The sequence below is a fragment of the Planococcus citri genome, chromosome 5 (assembly GCF_950023065.1).
Source record: "Planococcus citri chromosome 5, ihPlaCitr1.1, whole genome shotgun sequence".
NCBI lineage: Eukaryota > Metazoa > Arthropoda > Insecta > Hemiptera > Pseudococcidae > Planococcus > Planococcus citri.
In genome coordinates, this window is record NC_088681.1 from 63,388,578 (window position 1) to 63,413,845 (window position 25,268).

Here is a 25,268-nt window from a genome sequence, read left to right on the forward strand (position 1 = left end):
AAATGGCCTTATCGCAACTCCTCCTTTGCCAAAAATTCCTGCCTTTCGCTATAAAATTGACAAAATCTTGCATTTGTCTTCAAAATTACAAAAAATTTCTCCTTTTTTCAAAAAGTTTTGCATTTGGCTGAATTATGGCAGTCTTGCTTTTTATCAAAAAATACCCATAACTTTCACTTTTTTTTATCAAGTATTAACAATAAATCTCATTTTTGTGCTAAAAATTTCAAAAAGTCCCCTTTTTCCCCAAACGTAGGTACGTTGCCTAAATCTCGACATCTTGTCAAAAGTTGGCTAGAAATGTCAAAAATTCCCCAGAATTGTTATTTTTTTTTTTGTTGTTGAAAATAGCCATAAAAAGTTACGAAATAATTAAACCTTTTTGACAAAAATTGCAACCAAGTGTCACTTTTTTGTCAACTTTCAAAAAAGTTCTGCTTTTCGATCCGTTAAAATAGTTAAAAACTCGATTGAGTTTTTTGTTGTTAATAATTTTTTTCACATTTAAACGCCTTGCTCACATTTTGTAAATTTTCTTAATTTTTCTGGTGACTTTTTCGTCACTCTTTCGGTCCTTTTGGTTCATTTTTTTTGGAAAAAATCGAGTACAAGCTCTGAAATTCTGAACTCAATTTTATGGCACAAATACATACAAGTCCTGAAGTAGTTTTGAAAACATTCGTCAAAAATATCAAAAGTCCAAAGTTGAGCTTTTTTTGAAAGTTCCGTTTTCAAATGATTCTTGCACCATTGAAAAGAGGATGTCGGGTCCCAATAACCCCAAATTTTCAGCTGCTGAAGCTTTTCTTTCGATTTAAAAAAAAAATCAAAGAATCACACTTGCATTTTTTATTATTTGCATTTACCAATCTGAACATTTCTTGAGGGTATTTCTAGAGCAGGGGGGGGGAGGAGGAGAATATAGAGTCCCAAAATTCAGGTCGAAAATGTAAAAAAAAAAGGTCAAATATCGTGTAACACATCGTTTCATACGTTTTTGAAAGCGCCAAATAAGAATATCAACTAATTTTTCTGATTCGACCTCTCCAACGCTCCCCTCCCCCTCTTTCCTTCAAAATTTTCCAAAAATTGAAAAAAAATTGTATGATTCTATGATTTTATACGCTTTTGGGAGCGCCGAATAAGGTACAAATATCAGCTTGTTTCTTCAGTTCAGTCTCTTAAACGCCCCCTCTGGCCCCAAAAGTTTCCCAGAATTTGAAAAAAATCGCGTAACACTTGGTTTATTTGGTTTTTGGGACCGCTGAATGTGAATTTGTTGCTGAATAAGGAAAGATATCTTCTGAAGACCAAATTTCGTAAATTTTAATGTTAATACATTTTTTCATGCAATTTTGTTGAATTTTTAGCAAAAACTTTCTGATCTTGTTGTGTATCATGATCAGGCAACGACAGTACCCGGTGCCAGGATTTTTCCTTGGAGGGGGATAGTTGGGTCAGAACCAAAAAATTTTGCCGTCTCATTTTTCGGTTGGGGGGGGGGGTAAAATTAAGCTTCTCGGAGAGCAGAAATCATATTAATTTAGTGGCATAGTCAGAATTTCCTCAAGGAGGAGGCAAAACCAGATTTTTAGGCATGAAAAATCGAAATTAGGAGTCATTTTCTGAAAACCTATCGTGATGTGTGGTGATTATATTATGAAAATGAAGGTAAATTACTGCTCGAGCGAAAATGTTTAGAAAAAATGGGTCCGAACAACAAAAAAAAACGTTTACTTTTGCATGTTTTATTTTAAATTTTCGTTCGCAAGGCCGCAAAGGAGGACAATGGCCCCCTTTACTCCCTGGCCACGCCACTGAATAAATATGTCATTTATTTATTTAATTTTTAAAAAGGAGGGACCTCAGTGACTGAAATTTGCCTAAAAAGTATTATTCAAAGTAAATCGTGTACGAATATACCTATAATGTGGGATTGAGAAGAAAAAAAAAGGCTTCTTCTTCTCAAAAAATATGAAAAAAAATGAACATCGGTTTGTAATCGGCATCCATCTTAGTGAAACAAGAGCGCAAAAATGCTTGGAAAATTCCCACTTTATAGCATCAAAACTTTTTCCAAAAAACTGGCCTCTTGGGGGGGGGGGATTATCACCCAAATCCCGCCCCCTTAAAACCGGCACTGGGCAACGACGTTGCAATTCCAGTAAGTGATCCACAGTATAGCGATTTTTTCAATTTTCAGAAAATTTTTGGAATCGATGGCGGTCTTGGAGGCGTAGAATCAAAAATACATACCTGTAAGTCGATATTCATAAATGCTTCAAAAACCAAATAAACCACGTTTTACAAGATTTTTTCAATTTTCAAAGAGGCGTTGAAGGGATCGAAACGAAAAAATGAAGGACTGATAATCTGATATACATTCTCAGCGCTTTCGAAGACGTATGGAACGATATGTCACACGATATTTTACATTTTGACCGAAATTTTGGGCTCTTGTTACCTCTTCCCCTCATTCTGGTTTTGCAGACCCCCCTCATGAAAAGTTTATATTTGTATGTAGTTCCAAATAAGTCTATCATAAAAATGTATGTTTTAAATTTTTTTTTCAAATTTTGAAATTTTGCAAGTTTTTGTAATTAAATAGAAATCGTGAAAAAGTCCTTGACAGATCGGTCACCAGACGCGAATAATTTTCAGTGGAAAAATATTGAGCAAAAAATTACAATTTTAATTCAAAAAGACATCAGTAAACGTTTTTTAAAAAATGATCTTAATAGGTATCGAATTAGAATGAAATTAACGAATTTGAATTTCGAGTTGCTTGTTTGAATGATTCATTGAATTTTTATAATCCCAATGAAATGGAGGTGGCAAATTATTACGCTATGCAATAAAATGGTATGTCGATGACACGTTCCGGCTTCTGGCATCGCGCCAACCATGCCACAAGTTTTCGTAGTAATTTCGAGAATTATCATTTATATCATTCGTACGATACTAATGGATTATAATTTCACTGGACACGCATCTATGTGATCATTCTCATTAAAGCTCGTTAATAATTACCTACTCTTCGAATAAAAATCATCACAATAAAAGATATGTACTTAATCATCCTATGAAGTATCTGGATTTTTTATTAATTTTTGAAAGAAGAATATATTTCCAAAATTGGGCGATTCCTAGAACCCCGGTGTGGCGGGTTCGGGTACGAAAATAAGTATATTTTAATAGATGCTTTTTCTTTTCATTTTTTATTTTAGAGCGAGTGCTCTCTAACAAGTAAATATTGGATTTATGCCAAAATCGCGCATAGTTATCGTTTCTATGGCGATGGAATAAATTTAGAAAAAGAAAGCAAAGAATTTGATATTCGCGAGTCAATAATATGTGTTTTGGACCATAATAGTATCTACTCATCGCGGAATGCGTTTTTATGTAAGGTAAGGACGAAGAGGACGAAAGCCTTTCGCGTATCGTAATTTGTTTACGGTAGTTACCATGGAAAATTATACATAATTACGTCGTGTGAGAGTGAACCATCAATGGGCACGTTTTGTACAGGGATTGTGATGGGTTTTGTGTGACAAGGTCTTTTGGAAGAGATCGATGTTTTGTAGCCTTTTCCCATAGACTGATTTCATTGGAAGTTGGATGCATTTTGTAAACAGAAATGCATATTTTCCCTGATGAAGGTTTGTACTCCTTTGAAATTATTGGCGTTCGGTTGTTGATTTTTTTTCGGTTTCCTTTTTTTTTTTTTGCAGAATATTATCTAGTTTCTTATCAATTTATGAATGACAAACACCACATAGTATGTTGAAGGCTTATAAATGTGTTTTATTGCAGTAAAAAATCACTCAGTTTCTTCTCCTCGAACATGAGCACCAGCAAAAAGAAATCCATTAGTATTGATAAAGCTGACCAGAAGCCAGCTCTGAATGACACGTCTGCTTCGGATAAAAATAAGAAATCCAAAAAACCAACTGGAAAAGTTATACAGAAACGAGAAGGCAAAGCTCGGTCCAAGAATCTGGTAGATATATTCAACGAACACGCCATGATGAATGCTTATTATACCTGTCATAATGTGCAAGATTTACTCAAGAATCGAGGATTTCCCTGGCCCGAGTTGGCTAAGAAGAAGAAAAAAAGTAAAAAGTAGAAGAGGAAAATACACTTTTGTGAAATTAATTGCATTTTTATTCCGTTGATGTTTTATTTGAATCTTTCAATTTTGTTTTGAAATATATATTTTTAAAAATTAGTCAATACATAGTTAGGTATGGTTTTTAAATACGAAAGGTGAATTATGAGTAAGTATAGCGTTCAACTTCAATCTTACCAATCAATTTTATGAAAGGAAACGTGGGTGAACTCCGATGGTATCATCGATCTGCTTTTGATAAGGTGATTTTTGGAGTATTCTATTCGTCGATGCGCAGAGTACCTTTAAAAAAATGGAATCAGTATCAGTAAAGTTACATATAAGATTTACAAATGTGCTTACAAATTATATAAATCCTGATTTGGTGTAAATTGTACAGAAAGTCCTGTTTTTTGCCAAATTAGTTAAATAAGGTTCCGTTTTTTGTGTTTTTTTGTCCAAATTTGCCCATAACAATTTTTGAAAAAAGTTGTCAAAAAGTGTCCATTGGGGGGGGGATGTCAAAAAGCGTAAATTTTTGGCCAAATAGTCAAGAAAAATGTACATTTTTGGCACAATTGTTAAAAAGTGTCCATTTTTGTAAAAATTTTCAAAAAGTGTCCATTTCTGGTAAAATTGTCAAAAGGGGCCAACTTTTGCCAAAAATGTCAAACAGTTGTGTTCTTGCCAAGATTGCTCAAAAAATCCTAGTTTGGCTAAAATTGTCGAAAAATTCCCGTTTTTTATCGAAATTATTGAAGAGTGTCAATTTTTGGTGAATTGCCGAAAAATTGTAATCTCAGGGAGTAGGTAGTTTTTTGATAAAATAGTCAGATGATCGTAATTTAAAATTGCCAAAAATTGAAGTTGAATAAAGCATAAAAATCATATGATAAAATTTCAATAAAATTGAACAAAAATCTATCAAAAGTTGTCCAAAGCATAAATGGTTATAAATTATTATTAAAAACACAACAAACCGGCAGAAACTGATGAAATTTCAGTATAATTTAATAAAAGGTGCTGTAAAAAGTGTCAAAATTATGTTTATAAATGACATTAAATCATACCAAAAAAACATTTAATCACTAAAAAAAAAAATTGAAGAAATTTCAGCGAATTTTTACAAAAACAGGTAAAAATTTCATAATAACATTCTGTTAAAAACTTATTGAAACGACTGAAAAAAAAAACTCAAAAATGCGTTAAACTTACTGAAAGTTGCCAAAAAGTAATGAAATTTTGGTGAAATTTAATTACCACCGTCCAAAAGCTCGCAGCTTTCTATTTATTAACAATTGGATCTGTTTTCAAGCAAATTGTTTACGTATAAATTGATTCAATTCTGAGTGAACTGTTTGTTAGAGTAATTTATTCATTTAAGGGAATCATTCATGAACGAATTGATTCATTTTTTGAAAGAACCATTCGCGAACGAATTAATCAATTCTTCAATTTATAAATCAATTGGTTCGAGAACGATTCGCCAAAAAATATTCAATTCGTTCGCGAATGATTCACCAAAAATTATTCAATTCGTTCGCGAATGATTCACCAAAAATTAAGTAAATGAATCGATTCGTTCGTGAATGATTCGCTTAAAATTATTCAATTCGATTGTGAATGATTCACCAAAAATTAAGTAGATGAATCGAATCGTTCGTGAATGATTCGCTAAAAATTATTCAATTCAATTGTGAATGATTCACCAAAAATTATTCAATTTGTTCGCGAATGATTCATTTTTAAAAAATTCAATTCGTTCGCGAATGATTCACTTTAAACAATTCAATTCGTTCGCGAATGATTCACTAAAAAATATTCAGTTTGTTCGCGAATGATTCACCAAAAATTATTCAATTCGAACGTGAATGATTCACCAAAAATTAAGTAAATGAATCGATTCGTTCGTGAATGATTCGCTAAAAATTATTCAATTCGATTGTGAATGATTCACCAAAAATTATTCAATTTGTTCGCGAATGATTCACTTTAAACAATTCATGAATTCAATTCGTTTGCGAAGGATTCATCAAAAATTATTCAATTTGTTCGCGAATGATTCACTAAAAAATATTTAATTCGTTCGCGAATGATTCACCAAAAATTATTCAATTCGAACGTGAATGATTCACCAAAAATTAAGTAAATGAATCGATTCGTTTGGGAATGATTTGCTAAAAATTATTCAAATCAATTGTGAATGATTCACCAAAAATTGAGTAAGTAAATCGATTCGTTCGTGAACGAGTCACTTATAAGTTATACCTACGAATCAATTTATTCGCGAATGATTCACCAAAAATTAATTGAATGAATTGATTGGTTCGTGAACGAGTCACTTATACGAATCAATTCGTTCGCGAATGATTCACTTGAGAATTCAATTCGTTTGCGAACGATTCACTTTAAACAATTCCATTCGTTCGCGAATGATTCATCAAAAATTATTCAATTTGTTCGCGAATGATTCAATAAAAAATATTTAATTCGTTCGCGAATGATTCACCAAAAATCATTCAATTCGAACGTGAATGATTCACCAAAAATTAAGTAAATGAATCGATTCGTTCGTGAATGATTCGCTAAAAATTATTCAATTCGATTGTGAATGATTCACCAAAAATTATTCAATTTGTTCGCGAATGATTCATTTTTAAAAAATTCAATTCGTTCGCGAATGATTCATCAAAAATTATTCAATTTGTTCGCGAATGATTCACCAAAAATTATTCAATTCGAATGTGAATGATTCACCAAAAATTAAGTAAATGAATCGATTCGTTCGTGAATGATTCGCTAAAAATTATTGAATTCAATTGTGAATGATTCACCAAAAATTAAGTAAATAAATCGATTCGTTCGTGAACGAGTCACTGATAAGTTATACGAATCAATTCATTTGCGAATGATTTACCAAAAATTGATTAAATGAATCGATTAGTTCGTGAACGAGTCACTTATACGAATCAATTCGTTCGCGAATGATTCACTTAAGAATTCAATTCTTTTGCGAATGATTCCACTAAAAAAATTCAATTCGTTCGCGAATAATTCACCAAAAATTATTCAATTTGTTCGCGAATGATTCAATTTTAAAAAGTGCAATTCGTTCGCGAATGATGCATCAAAAATTATTCAATTCGTTCTCGAATGGTTCACCAAAAATTATTCAATTCGTTTGCGAATGATTCACTAAAGAAAATTCAATTCGTTCACGAATGATTAACTGAACATTATTCAATTCGTTCGCGAATGATTCACATTAAAAAAATTCAATTTGTTCGCGAATGATTCATCAAAAATTATTCAATTTGTTCGCGAATGATTCACCAAAAATTATTTAATTCGTTCGCGAATGATTCACTAAAAAATTCAATTCGTTCGCGAATGATTCACCAAAAATTATTCAATTCGTTCGCGAATGATTCATAGAAAATTCAATTCGTTCGCGAATGATTTACTAAAAAAAATGCAATTCGTTTGCGAATGATTCACATTCAAAAATTCAATTTGTTCGCGAATGATTCGCCGACTCAATTTGTCCAATCGCCAATCGGTTGTGAATGATTCGATTCGATTCGATTCGATTCACTTCCCTTGAAAACAGATCAATTCCTATACCACAATAGTTTCACAAAAACCGAATCAATCGTAAATTAATTGATCCGTTTTCGTTTGCGAATGATTCACCAAGAAATCAATCAATTTATTCAATCACCAATCGTTCGTAAATGATTCGATTCGATTGTAAACAGATCAATATGTTACACAAATGTTTCAAAAAAAGTGACACAATTTGTTCGTAAAAAATTTGTATTTGAAGAAAAGTCGGTCTTCTCACGCTTAATGCGTGAGTCTTTTTTTGGACGGAAATGTTTTCAAAATATTACCCTGAAATCTCGTTATGAGTGAATGAGTAGCCATAACTCTGTAAATCTGCTTTTTAGACTACTATGTACTTAAATGAGCTTTTTTGAACATCTCGCTCTCGCATAATTTTTAAAAATAGAAGGGAGAACAATTAGTCACTATTTTTGCGTACATAGGTATTTCAAGTTATCGTAATCAGTAGAACTTTGATCATAGGTTGAAACGCGTCATTGGTATGCATTATCGTTTTATTTAGAAAAATATTTCGAAAAATTCTGCTGCAAGCGATATTTTTTTCCTTTATGAAAAATACGAATTTTATGGTTAGTCATTCTGAAAATTATTGTTTTTTCATCTGATCACTTTTATGTATTCATTTTAAAATTGAAAAAGGGCTCATCAAATGATTATTAGCTAGTCTAATTTGCTATACTGTTGCTTACATACCTTTCTGGGCGAAATGCTCGAACCACTTGGCTGAAATAACCCGGAAAGGTTTCTGTTTATAGCCCTTGGCCATACCGTGGATTTCGATTTTATCATCTTTGCTCATTTCTTCGGTGTTGATCGGATCATCCGGATCTGATATGATTATAGGCAGCATGCTGCATAATGTGATCGACGCGAACGGAAACATAATATCTATATCGTCGAGCAGACTGCTCATATTGTAAGTTGGACAATTCAACAGACCGAGTATTCTGTTCAACGTATCCAGATAAATTTTCAACAACAGGGGGAAATATTTTCGGTACACTTGGAATTTGATACTGGTGATGGCGAAATAAATCAAATCTCTGGCCGGACTCGACCACGTAGTCATTTGAAAATCGATCAATTTAACTTCCTTAATCGTATCGCATTTGTCGTACTTGAACATTATGTTATTGGTCCAGAAATCACCGTGATTCAAAACTTTGAACTCGTTAGCCATCAGCTGTTCCTGCATGCTTGTTACAGCTTCGAGAGACGATAATTTTTGAAAATAGTCGATCATTTTGGGGTATTGATCTTTCAGATCGGATGGAAGACTATCGATAAATATGGGTATCTGTAACTTGATCGCGGCACCAGTGTCAGCAGACCATCCCTCTGGGTGTAGGAAATGGTCCCGTTTTACCGATTCTGGTAGACCGACGGTTGACTCCACTTTGACGGATAATGCGTGGAATTTGGCGAGGCATCGAAGAGCGTGAAAACAGTGCTCGATATCGAGCTGTTCCAGTCGATCGGCGCATCTGTACCCGGATTGGGATAGATCTTCTAATACTAGAGATTTTTCATCGTCTGAGTAGTATTGTCTCGGTGAGAAGTACTCGTCAACGACGATGTACATTTGAGGGAGTACTTCGGTGTATATTGCTACCTCTTTGTCGTAGCTGCCCAATTGTTTGTGTAATTCGTAGAGTGGAGCGTTGACTGGTACCTTGAGGAAGAAGTGTTCTTTTCGAGGAGCGATGTCGTCGTGATGTTCTTCAGTTTGAGGATTTTCCAAGTAGCGAATAGTTAGACGAGATACTTGAGTCGAAAAGTTGCTTCCAGCTTTTACGATGCTGTCGTCGATTTGCCAATCGAGTATACGAATCGATTTTGAGGAGACGTTCTCGTGATGTTTGGAGGTTAATATGGAGCGTAGCACGGCGTCGTTTATGAAGTTCATCTTTGAGTCAAATAATAAGACTCAAATAATCGAAAAAAATGGAAAATATTCGAAAAAAACTTACTTTTAAAAATTTGTGATGGTTTTAGCCAAACCGAAATTACTTTCTATTCACGTTTAGAGAAAAAAATTGTCAACATTCGATAAGCAGAAGCACTACTATCTGTAATGGAGTCAAATGAACGATTCTGCGATATCATGAATTTTTTTTATCTTCGATGACATTGATTCATTTTTAGTCATTTCATTTTGCGCTCATGTACTTACCTAATACCTACGTGACGTGAAATCATTAAGTAATGGCAAAAATGATGAACAGAGACCAAGTATTAGATGAGTCTTCAGAGCAACACTAGCAACAGTGTGAATGTGAATCAAATTTATACTGATTACGAGTGATTTTGTGACAAAATAGTGCACTTGTGTGTAGTTCTGCGCCAGTCTGCGAAAGATAGGCAATTTCTTCAGCTTTCGTATTGTAATCTGGTCGAAAGCGAGTCTGCAGGCGTGGTTCTCCACTATCAAGAACGAAATTATTCGAAAGGGAATTCCAAATTGGAAAAAATGATCGTTTGGTTGAATTTCAAATTTTTCTTCTTCATTTTTGTACGTCTTCAATTTTTTTTCTGAGTGTCTGGAAACCTGATAAGAGAAGGGGGAGAATATCCATTTTTTCGTTCTTTTTTTCTTTTTTATTTTGTCGTTGAATCAACTTATCAACATTTTATTTCATTTTTATGTTTCAGGTGAGTGTGAATTTTCGACGTAGCATTTAATACTCGCAGAATGTGCACTCAATGAATCCATACCATACACTTGAAAGAATAAGTAAGTAAGTGCGTTGAATTTAATCGCTGAATTTTCAGATCCTGGGGCGTAAGGCCCGAATTTCGATCCCCGAATTCCAAATTGGCATATTAACCTCGAATTTTCATCATTTTTTCAGATGCTTCTAACCACCATTTCCTCTCATTTCTGCGCAGTTGAGTGTTTCTGGCGTTTCGTAATTGTTGACTTGAGTCGTAAAATTTTGCAAGAATTGTGATTTTTAAAAATATGCTCGAGGTTTTAAAACTGCTCCATCTGAATGATCCGAAATTGATTCAAATTGAATTAGAGTGAGGGGAGAGGTATTAAAAAAAAATGGACTAAACGGATTGAAATTTTGAGTGATTGGGTATTTTTGCGTGTTCTTTTTGTTTAATTTTTTGGCCTTATTTTTCAAATTTTTGATCAAAGTCGATAAATTCAGTATCAAAACAAAGAAAAATCTGATCATTTCCTTTTTTTTGATGATCTAATATAGTGTTGCCATACTAGGGGATCTGAAATTGTCATAATCGCTTGAAAAATAATCTTTGGACGATGCGGGTAATTCGAAATTTGCAAAAAAAAATCCTAAAAAATACATTTTTTTATGCTCTGAAAACTTTTTATTGTTTTGTTTTGGACAATGGTTCTTTTTTTATTAGCTCGAACAAATATGCACAACCTAATTATCACTAAATATGACCCAACTCTTTCAGAATTTTCAAAAAAAGACGTGAAAAAATAAAATCGTCGAATACTTAGTAGCCAAAGTTGTGGTTTGGGCGATTTTGGGTGATTTGAAATGGGCAAATTGGCAAATTTTAGAGGGGGGATGTGATGAAAACATTTTTTTCACATCCAAGGAAATATTTTGAACTAATTTTTTTATTTCAAAACTTTGAGATCTGTCTCCCAATTTCCATTTTTTTTTCAAAATTATTCAAATTTCTATAATAAGAAGGAGAGAAATGGAACATTGAAAAATTTGATTTAAAAGATGAAATAACAGTGCATTTTCTTCAAGTTGTACTATATTGTTTTGACCTAATTTTTTTATTTCAATTTTGGAGGGGGGATTGGAACTTTTGTAAGTTGATTTCTTTTAATTCTACATCCCCAAAGAAAAAAGAACACATAATTGGAGAAAATGAAAAAAAAAAAAATCGAAGGTTAATTTTAAAAATGAAAACTCAATACGATTTTTAAATAAGGATGAAGGGTAGTGGAAGGGGGGGGGGTGCCAAAACTTGTTCACATTTTTTTTCAAATTTATATCATTGAAGATCAAATTATTTCGAAATTCAAAATTTTGAAAGAATGAAATATGTACAAACTGTCAAACAAGCAGGACAACATGAAAATATGGGATAGAGCAGAACTTTCGGAAGAACTTCTTTCAAATATTTTGGTGTTTTAGGAGGGGGAGGGGGGGGTCGAATTTTTTTTCTGATACATAATAAATTTTTAAAGTGAATATTTCTGAGGGGGTTACAACTTTTTCAGAGTTTTTTCTTTCAATTGTGTAAGATTCGAGAAGAAAATTTTTCGAAAATCAAAATATCAAAAAAAATTAGGAAATTTACACAAACTGTCAGAGAAGCAGGACAACATGAAAATGTTAGGGGAAACAAACAGAACATTCGAAAGGACTTTTTTCAAGTGTATTTTGGTTTTTGAGAAGTGAAGGAGGGACTAGAATTTTTAAAAAAGGGAAAATAAGTAAAAATTTTTCAAGTTTTATTTTAAAATGGTGAACAAAAGCCGTATTAGCAGGACAGTCAACCACCCTGTGATCTCAATTCTACACAAATATTCGTCTTTTACAGAATTACAGAAATTTTTCTTCCAGTTTTCCAACTCACAAATTTTTTTGCACTCACTTTTTTCCATGTTGAGACTCCTTTTTCTGAAAAAGTTGGAGTTATTTTTGAGAAAATGACTGGTTTTTTCATATTTTAAATCAAACATTTTTGAATTTTCTATTTATTCATCTCTTACTTAAGTATTTTGAGAATTTTTTCTCTCAAGTGATGATAAATTTTAGAGGGAAGGTGTAAACATCTGAAAATTTTGAATTGAAAAAAAATTTAAATGCTTTCTTAAAGTAGTGAAAAGAATTGATATCTACCATTTTTTTTGAAGGGGAGGGGTGATGACAACATTTTTTCAGATTTTTTTCATTATTCAAAAAAAATGTTTTGAACTAATTTTTTTATTTCGATTTTTTTGGGAAGGGGGGGGGGTTGGAACTTCTGTAAATTGTTTTTCTTTCAATTCTACATTCCCAAAGAAAGAAGAACATTATTCCGAAATAAAAAATGTCGAAGGTCAATTTGAAAAATGGAAAACCAAAACAATTTTTAAATAAAAATGGGGGGGGGGGGTGCCAAAATTTGTTCACATTTTCTTTTAAAATCTATATCATTGAAAATCGAATTGTTTAGAAAGTCAAAATTTTGATAAAATGGAAAATATACAAACTGTCAAATAAGCAGGATGACATGAAAAAAGCAGAACTTTCAGAAGATCTATTTTGGTAATTTTTTTGGGGGGGGGGGGGGGGGTGGGAGGGTGGAAATTTTTTCTGATTGAAAATTTTTCAAGTGAATATTCCTGAGGATGTTACAACTTTTTCAGAGTTTTTTCTTTCAATTCTGTAAGATTCGAGATGAAAATTTTTTCCAAAACCCAAAATATCAAAAAAATAGAAAAGAAGGAGGGTCATTATGGCCATTTTCGTGCCCCTCGCTACTTCGAGACTTGAATGGCCTTTTCTTATAGGGGATGTTCCCTATTATTAATATCAGGTGATATTTTCCCAGGGGAACCCATAGGGTGGCTGTGGGGTGGCCCCAAAGTCAAAAATTTCAAAAAATTTTATAACCACTGCTCGAAAATGTAAAAAATTAAAAGTAGCGAATATATGTTGCTTTAAGGGTAAGCAATGCAGCTCGTAACGCTTTTTTCATTTTTGACCTTTTTGGGGGTTGTGGTGAGGGTATTTCTATTTTTGAAAATTTTGGAACCCCCTTTTTTGACCCTTCCCGTCGAGCCCCGCTAATGCCCTTTTCATGGTTTATTGCTACTAGTAGTAAGGTCAATTGATATCATTTGCAAATCCCTCAATAACTTGGCTCATATCGAAAAATTCAATTTTTGACTTTTTTTTGAGGTCCACATTTTGGGAAACCATGAAAAGCTATCGAGGTCCGATTTGCGGCAAAGATGTTGCATTTTACTTCTTAATCGACTGGCACGCTTGAATTTTTATTTCGAGTCAATTTTTGACTTCATCTTTGCAGATCACTTTCGGGGATGGCGAACTTTGAGAACCCCCTGAAAAAAGTTCTAAAGTCAATTTTTTCAAACTTTGAGCTGAAATGGTCTTAAATACAATGTGTTTAACCAATATAATATGCGAATGCGATACTAACATTTTTTCAGATTTTTTTCATTATTCAAGGAAATATTTTGAACCAATTTTTTCGAATTTTTTTTGGGGGGAGGGGTTGGATTGTAAGTTGATTTCTTTTAATTCTACATCCCCATAGAAAAAAGAATAATATTCAAAAAGGAGAAAATGAAAAAAAAAAATTCGAAGGTTAATTTGAAAAATGGAAAACCAAAACAATTTTTAAATAAGAATGAGGGGGGGGGGGCAAAATTTGTTCACATTTTTTTTTCAAATCTATATCATTAAAGATAAAATTATTTCGAAACTCAAAATTTAAAAAAAATTGAGAATGTACAAACTGTCAAGGCAGGAGAACATGAAAATGGCGAATAAAGCAGAACTTTCAGAAGAACTTTTTTCAAATATTTTAATGTTTTAGGAAGGAGAGGGAAAGTTGAAATTTTTTCTGATAAAAATTTTTTAAAGTGAATATTCCTGAGGGGGTTACAACTTTTTCAGAGTTTTTTCTTTCAATTGTGTAAGATTCGAGATGAAAAATGTTCGAAAATCAAAATGGGTATCAAAAGAGTGGAAAATGTACAAACTTTTAGGGAAACAGGACAACATGAAAATTTAGGGGAAACAAACAGAACTTTCAAAAAGACTTTTTTCAAGTATTTTGGTTTTTGAGAAGTGAAGGAGGGACTCAAATTTTTAACAAAAGAAAAATAAATATGAAAATTTTTCAAATTCTTTTTATGTAAAAATGGTGAACAAAAACAAGATTAGCTGGACGGTTGTCGGTCAGCCACCCTGTGATCTCAATTCTACACAAATATTTGTCTTTTAAACAGATTTTTCTTCCTGTTTTCCAACTCATAAATTTTTTTGCACTCACTTTTTTCCATTTTTTAATTATCATGGAACTAAAATTTTGAGACTCCTATTTCTGAAAAATATTGATTGAGGTATTTTTGAGAAAAAGACTGGTTTTTCATATGTATTTTAAATCAAACATTTTTGAATTTTCATTTATTCTTCCTTATTTTGAGAATTTGAACTTCTAAAAATTTTTTCTCATGTGATGATTTTGGGAGGGAAGATGCAAACATCTGAAAATTTTGAATTGAAAAAAAAATTGAAATGCTTTCTTAAGTAGTGAAAAAAATCAATAAAATCAAAATTTGTGAAATTGTTCTGTTTTTGTTTTTTTTCTCTATTTTTTGATCATGAAACAAAAATTTTGAGAACACCGTTCTGAAAAAATGGCTTGTTTTTTTATAATATATTTTAAATAAAAAATAGTTGAATTTTCCACTTATTCTTCCCTTATTTTGGTAATTTTAATTTCTAAAAAATTTCTCCTAATGTTATGATAAATTTGAGGGGAAAGATTTAAACATTACTCCTCCAGCATTTTGATCGATTTTTGCTCCTGAAGTTTCGACCTATGTACTAGATTCGAAAAACTGAAAAATTGAGAAATTTTAGTTTATTATTCGTTATCATAAATCAACATAATAATAACACAGGCAATACCCATGGTCTTTTTACTGAGTAGAATTTTCATTCATCACATCACTGGTTAGTGGTTGTACTATCATTCTGTTGTAATCGAAGTGTTTTCTTCATCAATACGCATGGTACCTTGAAAAACAACAAAAAAAAATATCCGATAAGTATTAATTTACTTCCAATATTTCATTTTTTTCTTCGTATAAAATGCTTGTAATAATTTTTGAAAAGATGTTGAAAATTCAATCATAATTGTGATAGCCTGATAGGTGACCTCAGAGTACGACTTTCGAACATATTGTAGGGCTGAATATATAGCCAGATTTTTTTTTGTGAGAGACGCGTAGTTCCCCCGAAGGGAAGTTGGAAAACATCAAAAAATTGCAACAAAAACTAAACAAATTTTAAAAAATGAAAAAAATGATTTTTCGAGAATTTTTAATTTTTTTTAACTCAAAATTATCCTAATACAAAATCTATCAAAGTTGCCCCACTAAAATTTTTGAATTATGGAACATTATTACTTGAAGAGCAAAAAAAGTGACAATTTTCTAAAAACACAGAAGCAGGGGGGTATGAAAATTAAGGAGCCCCCCCCAGGAAGAAAACACAAAAAAAGGCCTGAACATATCCATAATTTAATTTTAAATAAATAAGTATAGGTACCTTTTTTAGCGAAATGCTCGAACCATTTAGCTGAAATTTCTTGAAAATGCTTTTGTTTATACGCCTTAGCCATACCGTCGATTTCAAATTTATCATCTTTACTCATTTCTTTAGTATCCAGCGGATCATCTGGATCAGATATGATTATAGGTAGCACACTGATTAGCACAATTATCGCAAATGGAAACATATCGTCAAAATCTTTCAAAAGACTGTTCATCTGATAAGTTGGACAGTTGAATTGACCGAGCACTCTGTTCAACGTATTCAGATAGATTCTCATCAACAAAGGAAAATACTTAAGGTACAATTCGAACTTTACGCTGGTGATGATAAAATAGATCAAATCGTAGACCGGGCTTTTCCACAAAGTGAGTTGAAAATCGATCAGTTTGACTTGTTCAACCGTACCGTATTTATCGTACTTGAACATTATGTTATTGGTCCAAAAATCACCGTGATTTAAAACATTGAATTGGCTGGTTGACATCTGGGTCGCGAAATCGGTCAAGGATTCAGGAGACGATAGGGTTTGAAAATAAGCTACCATGTCGGGATATTGGTCTTTGAGATTTTGAGATAAGCTATCAAGGTATACGGGAATCTGTGAACTGACAGAGGCGATGCTGTCCTCTGACCATCCCCCATCAGGACCCGTGTAAGGGTCGCGTTTCACCAATTCTGGTAGACTAGCGGTGGTCTCCAGTTTGACAGATAATGCGTGAAATTTAGCCAGACATCGAAGGGCGTAAAAACAGTGCTCGATGTTGAGCTGTTCGACTCGATCGGCGCATCTGAACCTGGATTGAGATAGGTCTTCTAACACGAGAGATTTTTCGTCGTCTGAGTAGTATTGTCTCGGAGAGAAGCACTCGTCATCGATGGCCAACATTTGAGGGAGAACTTGGGTGTACATGGCGACCTCGTTGTCGTAGCTGCCCCATTCTTTGACCACCTCGTATAGAGGAGCATTGGCTGGAACTTTGAGAAAGAAGATACCCTCGAGAGTTGAACTTTCATCTTGCTGTGTTTGAGGTTGGTAGCGAACGCTGAGTTGAGAAACTTGAGTACAGTAGTTGCTGCCAGCTTTTAGGATGTTGTCGTTGATGTGCCAGTCGAGTATACGAAATGAGCTCAGGTTTCCATCGTGTTTAGAGGTTAATATGGAGTGCAGAACGTCGTCGTTGATGATGTTCATCTGTGCACGAAGGCGAAAATTTTGTTAGAATGGGGTAATTTTTTAGTTAGATTTTGTTTAAGAATACTTACTTTTTGAGGCGGTAGGTTTGGATGAAAAATGTAAACACTGTAGATTTTAGCAACAAATTTGTACTTGAAAAAAATTGTAAACGTAAAATATCACTATCGTATTATTAATGTTGATATTAAAGTATTATATTCGAGAATTAGGGCAACACAGTTCACTTGAGCGGTTCGACAATATGATGTTTTTTATCGCGAATGATGTTAAAATTTATTGTTACTTATCTCATGATGTACATACTCGTGTAACTTTGTGCAATTACATGTAAATTGGATGTTCCTGTCGATCCAAAACAGTGTGGAAGTGGAGTGCCCAAATTTAAAATGCTCGTGTCGTATCTAACGTAGGTAGGTAATTAGATTATTACACGTTTGTTTTGTAACTACATACATATGAGATAAAGCAAGTTCAAGGTTGAACTCAGTTAGAACGTCAGTCTGCGAAGAGATGAACAATTTATTCAACTTTTGGTGCATGGGTTGATCAGAGTCAGACCATTGCTCAAAGTCGCAGTGCTCAAGAAAAGTTTCGATGGACATATTTAATTTTATGTCAAAGTTTTAACTCATTTTGATGGGTCGCATGATGAACTTTATCAAAAATCTCAAAAATCATGATCCAATTTTGGGGTCGAAATTTTTCAGAAATTCTTCGAAAATATTCTTGTAAAAGTTTAACCCATTACGATAGGTTGTATGGCATTTTTTTTCCTTCAAAAATCCAGAAAATCAAGTGCTCATTTTGGGTTTAAAATTTTTCAAAAATGTGCAAATGATAGTTTCGTCGAAATATTTGGATTTTTCGCGAAATTTTAATCAATTTTGATAGGTCGCATGGCACTTTTTTAAAAATTTTGAAAATCATGACTATGACCCAATTCTGGCCTCAAAATTCCTCAAAAATTCTCGAAAAACTTATTTGTCGAAGTATTTGAATTTTTCCGAAATTATAACCCATTTTGATAGTTTGCAAGGTCTCTTTCGAATAATTCTACCTACAACTGTCGACTTTTACTTGAAACTTGTGGGGGGGGGGGGGGTGATTTTGAAATTCGAATGCGCTCATTTTGTCTGAAACTTTAATTCAATGGGTGTGGAACTGTGGAACGACTCCTTTATGTTCTGGATATGAATTGTTTTGGAGGGGGGGGGGGGGTTGCCTAAAAATCATTTGAAAAATTGGGGGTATTCACGAACCCATCCCCTCCCCTTTTCTGTAACTGCGAGCATCCAAAATTCATATTCTTCTTCTAGACCACTATATCGATAAAAATTCCCAGAAAAGAACTGTATTCAACGTAATAAGTATTAAAATACAGTTTGATCGTTTTAATGTACATGTTCAATTCCATTTGATCAGCTAATCTAAAATTTGAAACCGAACATTTTCTTTCATCGATTGTGAGCTGCATTGCCATTATTCTGCTTTTAACATGTTCTTGATGCTTGATGTTATTACCCAGACTGTGCTACTTATTCATCAATACGCATGGTACCTTGAAAACAACAAGAACAACAAAAATAATTTCAATTTTGTGAAAAAAGTACACTTATTATAGTTATATTGTACACATAAGTTGCCTATGTGTTCAGAAAATTTATGAAAAGTATGTAAGCTAAATTTACAGAAAATTTATTGAAAAGGAAGTGAAAGTTGATGCAAGGTGTTTAACGATCCTGCGTATCCTGCTTTTCTCACTTTTGTTCTGTTTTTTGCTGGCGTGTCCCACTATCCTGCTTTTGTCCAAAATTGTCAAAAAATCTCATTTTTCACCAAAAATTGTGAAAAGATCTGATAAAAATTTCAAAAAACCCAGTTTTGACTTTTTGCTTGAAGTTGCCAAAATTTTTCACTTTCTTACCTAAAAATGCCAATAATTCGTCTCTTTTTTTTCTAAAAGTTATTATCAAAGGGCCTCCGCACCTTTTCCAAAAATCAGCCAAAAGTCTCGTTTTTTCGCCAGAAGTTGCCAAAAACTCCTGCTCTGTGCTATAAAATTATTTGAATTTTGCATTTTTTCCCTCAAAAACTGCTAAAAATTCTCACTTTTCTGTCAGAAAGTTTTTTTTTTAAATTGTCAAAGTCTTGCTTTTTACCAAAAATTACCTACCCAGAGATTTCATGGTTTTTTTTCTGTTTTCTTTTTTTGTTTTTTTTTTAGGTGTAACCTTTTTCACAAAAATTGCAACCAAGTCATTTTTTTAGGTCAATAATTTCCAAAAAAGTTTTCCTTCTTGCAAAAATTGTTGAAGTCTGGATTGTTTTTTTTCTAGTGGGAGGAGGGGGGAATTTTTTCTTCGCTGAAATTGTTTTGTAACTTTTTTGGTGACATTTTGGCTACTTTTTTTTGTTTTTTTTTTTGTCACTGAAGTCACTTTTTTATGTTGAAGAAATTGAGCACGAGCCATGCTTTTTTTCAAAAAACTTTCAATTGGCTTGAGAATTATCAAAGAAGTTGTATTTTTTTCAAAACCATCAGAAAAGTCTTGTTTTTTTTTCAAAATTGTGTGAAAAATCTGGTTTTTAGCCAAAATTGTCACAAAATACTTGTTTCTTTCAACGTTGTCCAAAGTCCAAGTCCTGTTGCATGCTTACCAAAATTGTGAAAAAAAATTACTAAAACTAAAATTATCTAGAATAGTCCTGTTATTCTCCCCAATTGTCAAAAAAGTTGGGGTTTCCCAAAATTGTTGAAAAAGTTGATTTTCTAAAAAAATTAGGTAGATATTCTAAAAGGCTTGTTATTTTCAAAACTTTGTCAAAGAACCCCTCGTTACCTTAATGCCAAATCCGAGTATGTCCATCCAAAAAAACATTGTCGTTTTGAGTCACTGATAAGACTCTGGGAAGCCCTGAATTGAAAAATTTGCACCTGAGTACAGTTAAAATGCACCACCGAAGATGCACGAAGCTGACCGATGTTCAATCAGAACTCAACGAACCCTTCCGAGCATATCCGAACCTTACCAGTGATGCGTAAAATCGCACTTTTTTTGTATGGACATACTCGGATTTGGCATTAAGGTAACGCCCTGCTATTGGCAAAATTATCAAAAAAGTTCGTCATGGTAACAGGATGCCTACTGAGGCCCTGGTTGACCGATGTGGTCGTAAGTTGTAATGTGGGAGAGCGTCCGTTGTTGGTTCACAAATTCGTTGCGACCTATTGCGTACTTAGCCACCAAAAATAAGGTTTACAATTTCCCTAAGTCATAAGGAGACCAGTACCATACCACTAGGCCTGGTCTGGATACTTAGGATGATGCAATTTGTCCGTACCACAAGGCCTGTTTGTATTGCAAAGAGAGGGCGTAATATCTGCACGTACCACAGGGCCTGTTCAAATCACAAGAGATTGAGGAAAATATCCATCTGTACCACGTGACCCATTAGGATATGTAACTGAGAAAAGGAGAACTCAGCAGCAACCACACCTGGACCAGCAGGCCTGTGCAGGGCCGGACCCATTGAACACGTGGTCTACCGAGATATCCCATTTCAGCCCCCCCCCGATTTTGGGCTCCTCAATTAATCTGCCAAATTTTTTTCTCCCCTTTTTTAAAGTGCAAGACACTGAGCATAAAAATTCATTCAGAATTTTTTAAAGTGGCCCAGTTTTTTCCTCATTGGTCCAAAAACGTTGTGGCCCACCGAGATTTTCTCTGTAACTCTGTGGGTGGGTCCAGGCATGGGCCACGAGGCCCACAAGTAGTCGAACAGGTGCGAGAGAGAAGAGAGAAAAGAGAGAGAGAACGCAAGAATGAAAAGGTATCGTGAGTGAGTCGAATCAGTAAACCAACAAGTCAACAAGAAGATGTAATTTAGTTGTAAGTATTTACAAGACTAGTTTTTAAGCTATATTTATATAAAAACCCTTATTTCTATTGACCAATGGAAAAGACGCTATCCTGAAATCTTTTTCAATGAGGTTGTTTTGTAATGTAGATGGTTAAACCAATCACATTACAGAAAACTGTATAAGAAAAAGGGCTGAGGTATACTGGCCAGTGTTCTTCACTACGGTATTACATCATGATACATATACAAAAAGAATGACTTTAATGTATCACTGTAGTATGTATAGGGTGGTTGTGAATGCGTCAGACTCCGGAGAACGCTTTTAGATAAGTACCTGGAATTCCGTTAGGTCGAGTCAAACGAAACACAAAAGGTATCTAGCGTTGTCTGATGCGATCACACATACCCTTACATTCAGTTTTTGCCAAAACTGGCAGGAAAGTTCCCATTAACTTGAATTGTCAACAAATTCCTTTTTCTACCAAATTGCCATAAATCCAAACTTTGGTCAAAATTGCCAAGAACGTTTTTTTTTTTTGTGCTAAAATTATCAAAAGTGTTCCCATTTTCCAAAATTCTCAAAAAAGTTCTGTTATTTGTCAGACTTGTCACGAAGCCTGGTTTTTGCAAAAATTCAAATTGGTGAAAAAATCCAGTTTTTTGGAAAGTGGCAATAAAAGTACAAAATTGATGTCAGTAAATTTTTTTTATATTCTTCGCTTGTGGCCAAAATCCTTTTTAATCCTTTCTTTTCAAAAAAAAAAAAAAAATGCCTCTAGCCCTTAAAAAATCAAGAAGTCCTGCAAACAATTTTTGAAAAATTCTCATTTTTTTGTCAAAACCCTTCCAAATAATCCTGATTTAAGAAGAAATCCTCCTACAGCTTGTGTTAGTTCGTTTCTCTCACTGTTGGCTTTTTGCCAAGGCTACCTAGGGAAATTTTTTATAAAAAGCAGGGATTAGGTATTGATAAATTTTTATTAGAAATGAAAACTTTTCAAAAAATCTTTACATTCAATTTTTCATCGATTTTGTGGAGCTCTATTTTTTTAATTTTTTTATTCAAAAGAATTTTGACGCAGAAATGGAAAGTTTACCGAAATTTTCGCCAATTTTTTGCCAATATTCGGTGCTCAACTCAAGCTGTAACATTATAGAGGTTGAGATGAAAATAAATAAGTACTTACCTTTTTGAGCCAGATGCTCAAACCACATGGCTGAAATCTCCCGAAAGCGTTTGTGTTTAAACGCCTTAGCCATACTTTTGCTTTCGTATTTGTCATCTTTGCTCATTTCTTTGGTATCGATCGGATCGTCAGGATCAGATGTAATCAAAGGCAACGCAGTGCATAATATTAGTGGCGCAAGCGGATACATGGTATCTAAATCGTCGAGAAGCTGGTTCATATGATAAGTTGGACACTCTAGTCGACTGAGTACTCTGTTCAAGGTATCCAAATAGATTCTCAGCAAAAGAGGAAAATATTTCAAGTACAATTCGAACTTGACGCTGGTGATGATAAAATAGATCAAATCTTTGGCCGGATTCGACCAACTGGTGAGTTGAAAATCGATCAATTTGACTTCTCGAATCGTATCGTATTTGTCATACTCGAACATGATGTTATTGGTCCAAAAATCACCGTGACATAAAACGTTGAACTTACTAGTGGTCAATCGATTAGCCGTAAGGGTTAAATTTTCAGCAGATGTTAACGTTTGAAAATACTCCACCATATTCGGGTATCGATCTTTGAGATTTTGCGGAAGACTATCGAGGTACATGGGAATATGCGACTGGAAAGCTGTGATGCTCGGATCAGACATACCGTCGGGGCTCATGAAAGCGTCACGTTTTACTAATTCTGGTAGACCGACGGTTGTCTCCAGTTTGACGGATAGTGCGTGGAATTTGGCAAGGCATCGGAGGGCGTAAAAACAGTGCTCGATGTCGAGCTGATCCAGTCGATCAGCGCATCTGTATCCGGACTGGGATAGATCTTCGAGCACTAGAGACATTCTATCGTCTGAGAAGTAGTGTTTCGATGTGAAACTGCAGTTGCCTTTATGGTCGTCATTTTCGATGGTGTACATTGCAGGGAGGACTTTGGTGTATATGGCGACTTCGTTATCGTAGCTGCCCCATTGTTTGATGAGATCATAAAAAACTGAGTTGGATGGTACTTTGAGGAAGAAGGTCTCTTCTCGGGGTGGAATATTGGCATCATGTTCGCTTTGAGGGTGGTAGCGAATGGTTAGTCTGGATACTTGGGTTGAATAGTTGGTGCCTTCTTTTACTATTTTGTCGTTGATGTGCCAGTCGAGTATACGAATCGAGGAAATATAGTCGTGATGTTTAGAAGCCAATATGGAAAGAAGTGTGTCTTCGTTAATCTGACTCATCTGTGGTTTAGGTGAAAATAAGTATATTGTACAAAAAAATATTCAAATTTTAATTTGAGAACATCTACATAGGTAGGTCTAGGTCTAGGTACGTACCTTTTTTTCTGGAGAGTAGTCGATCTGGATTGAAGATGTAAATGCAATTATTCAAATTACGAGTACTATCGACGTTTTTTTGTTTTAAAGGAAAATCGTAAATATTTAATAGCACAACCGTATTTTACGTTAGTACTCGTACTTTGGATGTGATGTTATTTAACCGGGTTTACGACGAGGACGAGGCTCAGTTAAATGATTCTGTGAAATGATCTTCTTTATCATGAATGATGATGTTGATTCATTGTTGGTTATCTCGTTTCGTACTCGTGTATTTGTGTACGCAGGCATCTACAATTATAATTTTGGGTGTTTCTGTTGATCGAAAGCATTCACACAAGCAGGGAGCCCAAACACAGAACCCAGAACATCTGACGTAGAATAATAGATAGGTACATATTAGGTATAATTAGTACTGTTCGTATAATAGGTTAGGTATTTACGTTAGTACTGGTAATGATGAGATGAAAGAAGGAGGTTTTGTGCTTGATGTATGTTCAAGGTCACAACACGAGCTGAATTTTGCACGAATGTCAATTAAACCTACATTTCATCAGATGCCAACATTTATTTTATATAGGATCATTCCACGTCAATTAGACCAAGAAGTGGTGGGGGGTTCAGTGATTTTTTTGAAATTTTTCCTGCGGAAAGACCTTCTGAAGGGATGACCAATGGCGCAAATCGCAGCCCTCTAGCCCATTCTTAAAGGCAGCCAGGGGGTGTCAAAGTTTTCAGTGAACCTAAAATATCATCCATTTTAGCAGTGGATTACTCGATAACCGCGATACCTACCAAAATGGAACTTTTTCCCATAGTTAGGGGTTTTGAATGGCTTTTTGGTGATATCATAAAAATCAGTGTTGCCACTTTTTTTCGTACAAAAAATTAGCTCAAAAAGTTTCGAAACGTAGTTTTCATATCGTTCCGACTCTCAAAAATTCTGAAAAAAATATATTATGGACAACTTTTTATGCTGAACAACGTATTAAAAAATTGGGATGGTAACATGTTGCGAAATCGATTTAAAAAAATTTAAACTTTGCGAAAAAATGCGATTTTTTGATTTAAAACATGAAAAAAAGTCTTGATAGATGAAGTTGACCCATTTGACCCCTATTTGTACGTATCTGTTGAAAAAGTTGAAAAAACCCTCTCACTCGATGAAATGAACTCCTCACAAAAAAATCAAAATTCGAAAAGATTCAAAAAATGAACGAATTTTTATTTTTTTGTTGTGAGTGTAATTTTTAACAACTTTTTCATGAAATACGTCAGACAGAGGTCAAAATAAGGCAACTGAATAAATTTGAACTTGTTTTGATGTTTGAAATCGAAAATTGAATTTTTTTCGGATTTTGATTTTCTTGTGAGGAGTTCATTTCATCGAGCTAAAGAGTTTTTTCAACTTTTTCAAGAGATACGTACAAATAGGAGTCAAATGGGTCAACTTCACCTATCAAGACTTTTTTTCTTGTTTTAAATCAAAAAATCACATTTTTTCGCAAACTTAAAATTTTTTAAAATCGATTTTGCAACATGTTACCATCTCAATTTTTCAATATGTTGTTCAGCATGAAAAGTTGTCCATAATATATTTTTTACAGAATTTTTGAGAGTCGGAACGATATGAAAACTACGTTTCGAAACTTTTTGAGCTAATTTTTTGTACGAAAAA

At 33.8% G+C, this 25,268-nt stretch overlaps 3 protein-coding genes across 3 annotated transcripts; all 3 read right to left on the reverse strand.

The window, feature by feature from the left end:
• Positions 1-4,199: 4,199 nt before the first annotated feature.
• On the reverse strand, positions 4,200-15,192 carry LOC135846628 (uncharacterized). Its single transcript, XM_065365830.1, has 2 exons — positions 8,432-15,192; positions 4,200-4,414 (listed from the first exon to the last, which is right to left on the reverse strand). Exons 1-2 carry the CDS (start codon positions 9,642-9,644, stop codon positions 4,392-4,394), a joined length of 1,236 nt encoding a protein of 411 aa, XP_065221902.1. The 5' UTR covers positions 9,645-15,192; the 3' UTR covers positions 4,200-4,391.
• A 132-nt stretch (positions 15,193-15,324) lies between these two features.
• Positions 15,325-17,604, reverse strand: LOC135846627 (uncharacterized). Its single transcript, XM_065365829.1, has 3 exons — positions 17,299-17,604; positions 16,026-17,227; positions 15,325-15,491 (listed from the first exon to the last, which is right to left on the reverse strand). The coding sequence occupies exons 2-3, from the start codon at positions 17,225-17,227 to the stop codon at positions 15,449-15,451; spliced, it is 1,245 nt and encodes a 414-aa protein (XP_065221901.1). The 5' UTR covers positions 17,299-17,604; the 3' UTR covers positions 15,325-15,448.
• Positions 17,605-18,606: 1,002 nt separating this feature from the next.
• Positions 18,607-23,949, reverse strand: LOC135847429 (uncharacterized). Its single transcript, XM_065366947.1, has 3 exons — positions 23,591-23,949; positions 22,279-23,494; positions 18,607-18,788 (listed from the first exon to the last, which is right to left on the reverse strand). Exons 2-3 carry the CDS (start codon positions 23,492-23,494, stop codon positions 18,766-18,768), a joined length of 1,239 nt encoding a protein of 412 aa, XP_065223019.1. The 5' UTR covers positions 23,591-23,949; the 3' UTR covers positions 18,607-18,765.
• Positions 23,950-25,268: the final 1,319 nt, after the last annotated feature.

What these genes read in the sequence shown, in the direction of transcription:
- LOC135846628 (XM_065365830.1), bottom strand. Translation starts at nt 9,644, where the DNA reads ATGAACTTCATAAACGACGCCGTGCTACGCTCCATATTAACCTCCAAA. An exon ending in CGAGCATTTCGCCCAGAAAG is followed by an intron (nt 4,415 to 8,431) that starts GTATGTAAGCAA and finishes ATTTTTTTAAAG; the next exon opens with GTACTCTGCGCATCGACGAA.
- LOC135846627 (XM_065365829.1), bottom strand. Translation starts at nt 17,227, where the DNA reads ATGAACATCATCAACGACGACGTTCTGCACTCCATATTAACCTCTAAA. An exon ending in CATTTCGCTAAAAAAGGTAC is followed by an intron (nt 15,492 to 16,025) that starts CTATACTTATTT and finishes TTTTCAAGGTAC; the next exon opens with CATGCGTATTGATGAAGAAA.
- LOC135847429 (XM_065366947.1), bottom strand. Translation starts at nt 23,494, where the DNA reads ATGAGTCAGATTAACGAAGACACACTTCTTTCCATATTGGCTTCTAAA. An exon ending in TGAGCATCTGGCTCAAAAAG is followed by an intron (nt 18,789 to 22,278) that starts GTAAGTACTTAT and finishes GTTGTTTTCAAG; the next exon opens with GTACCATGCGTATTGATGAA.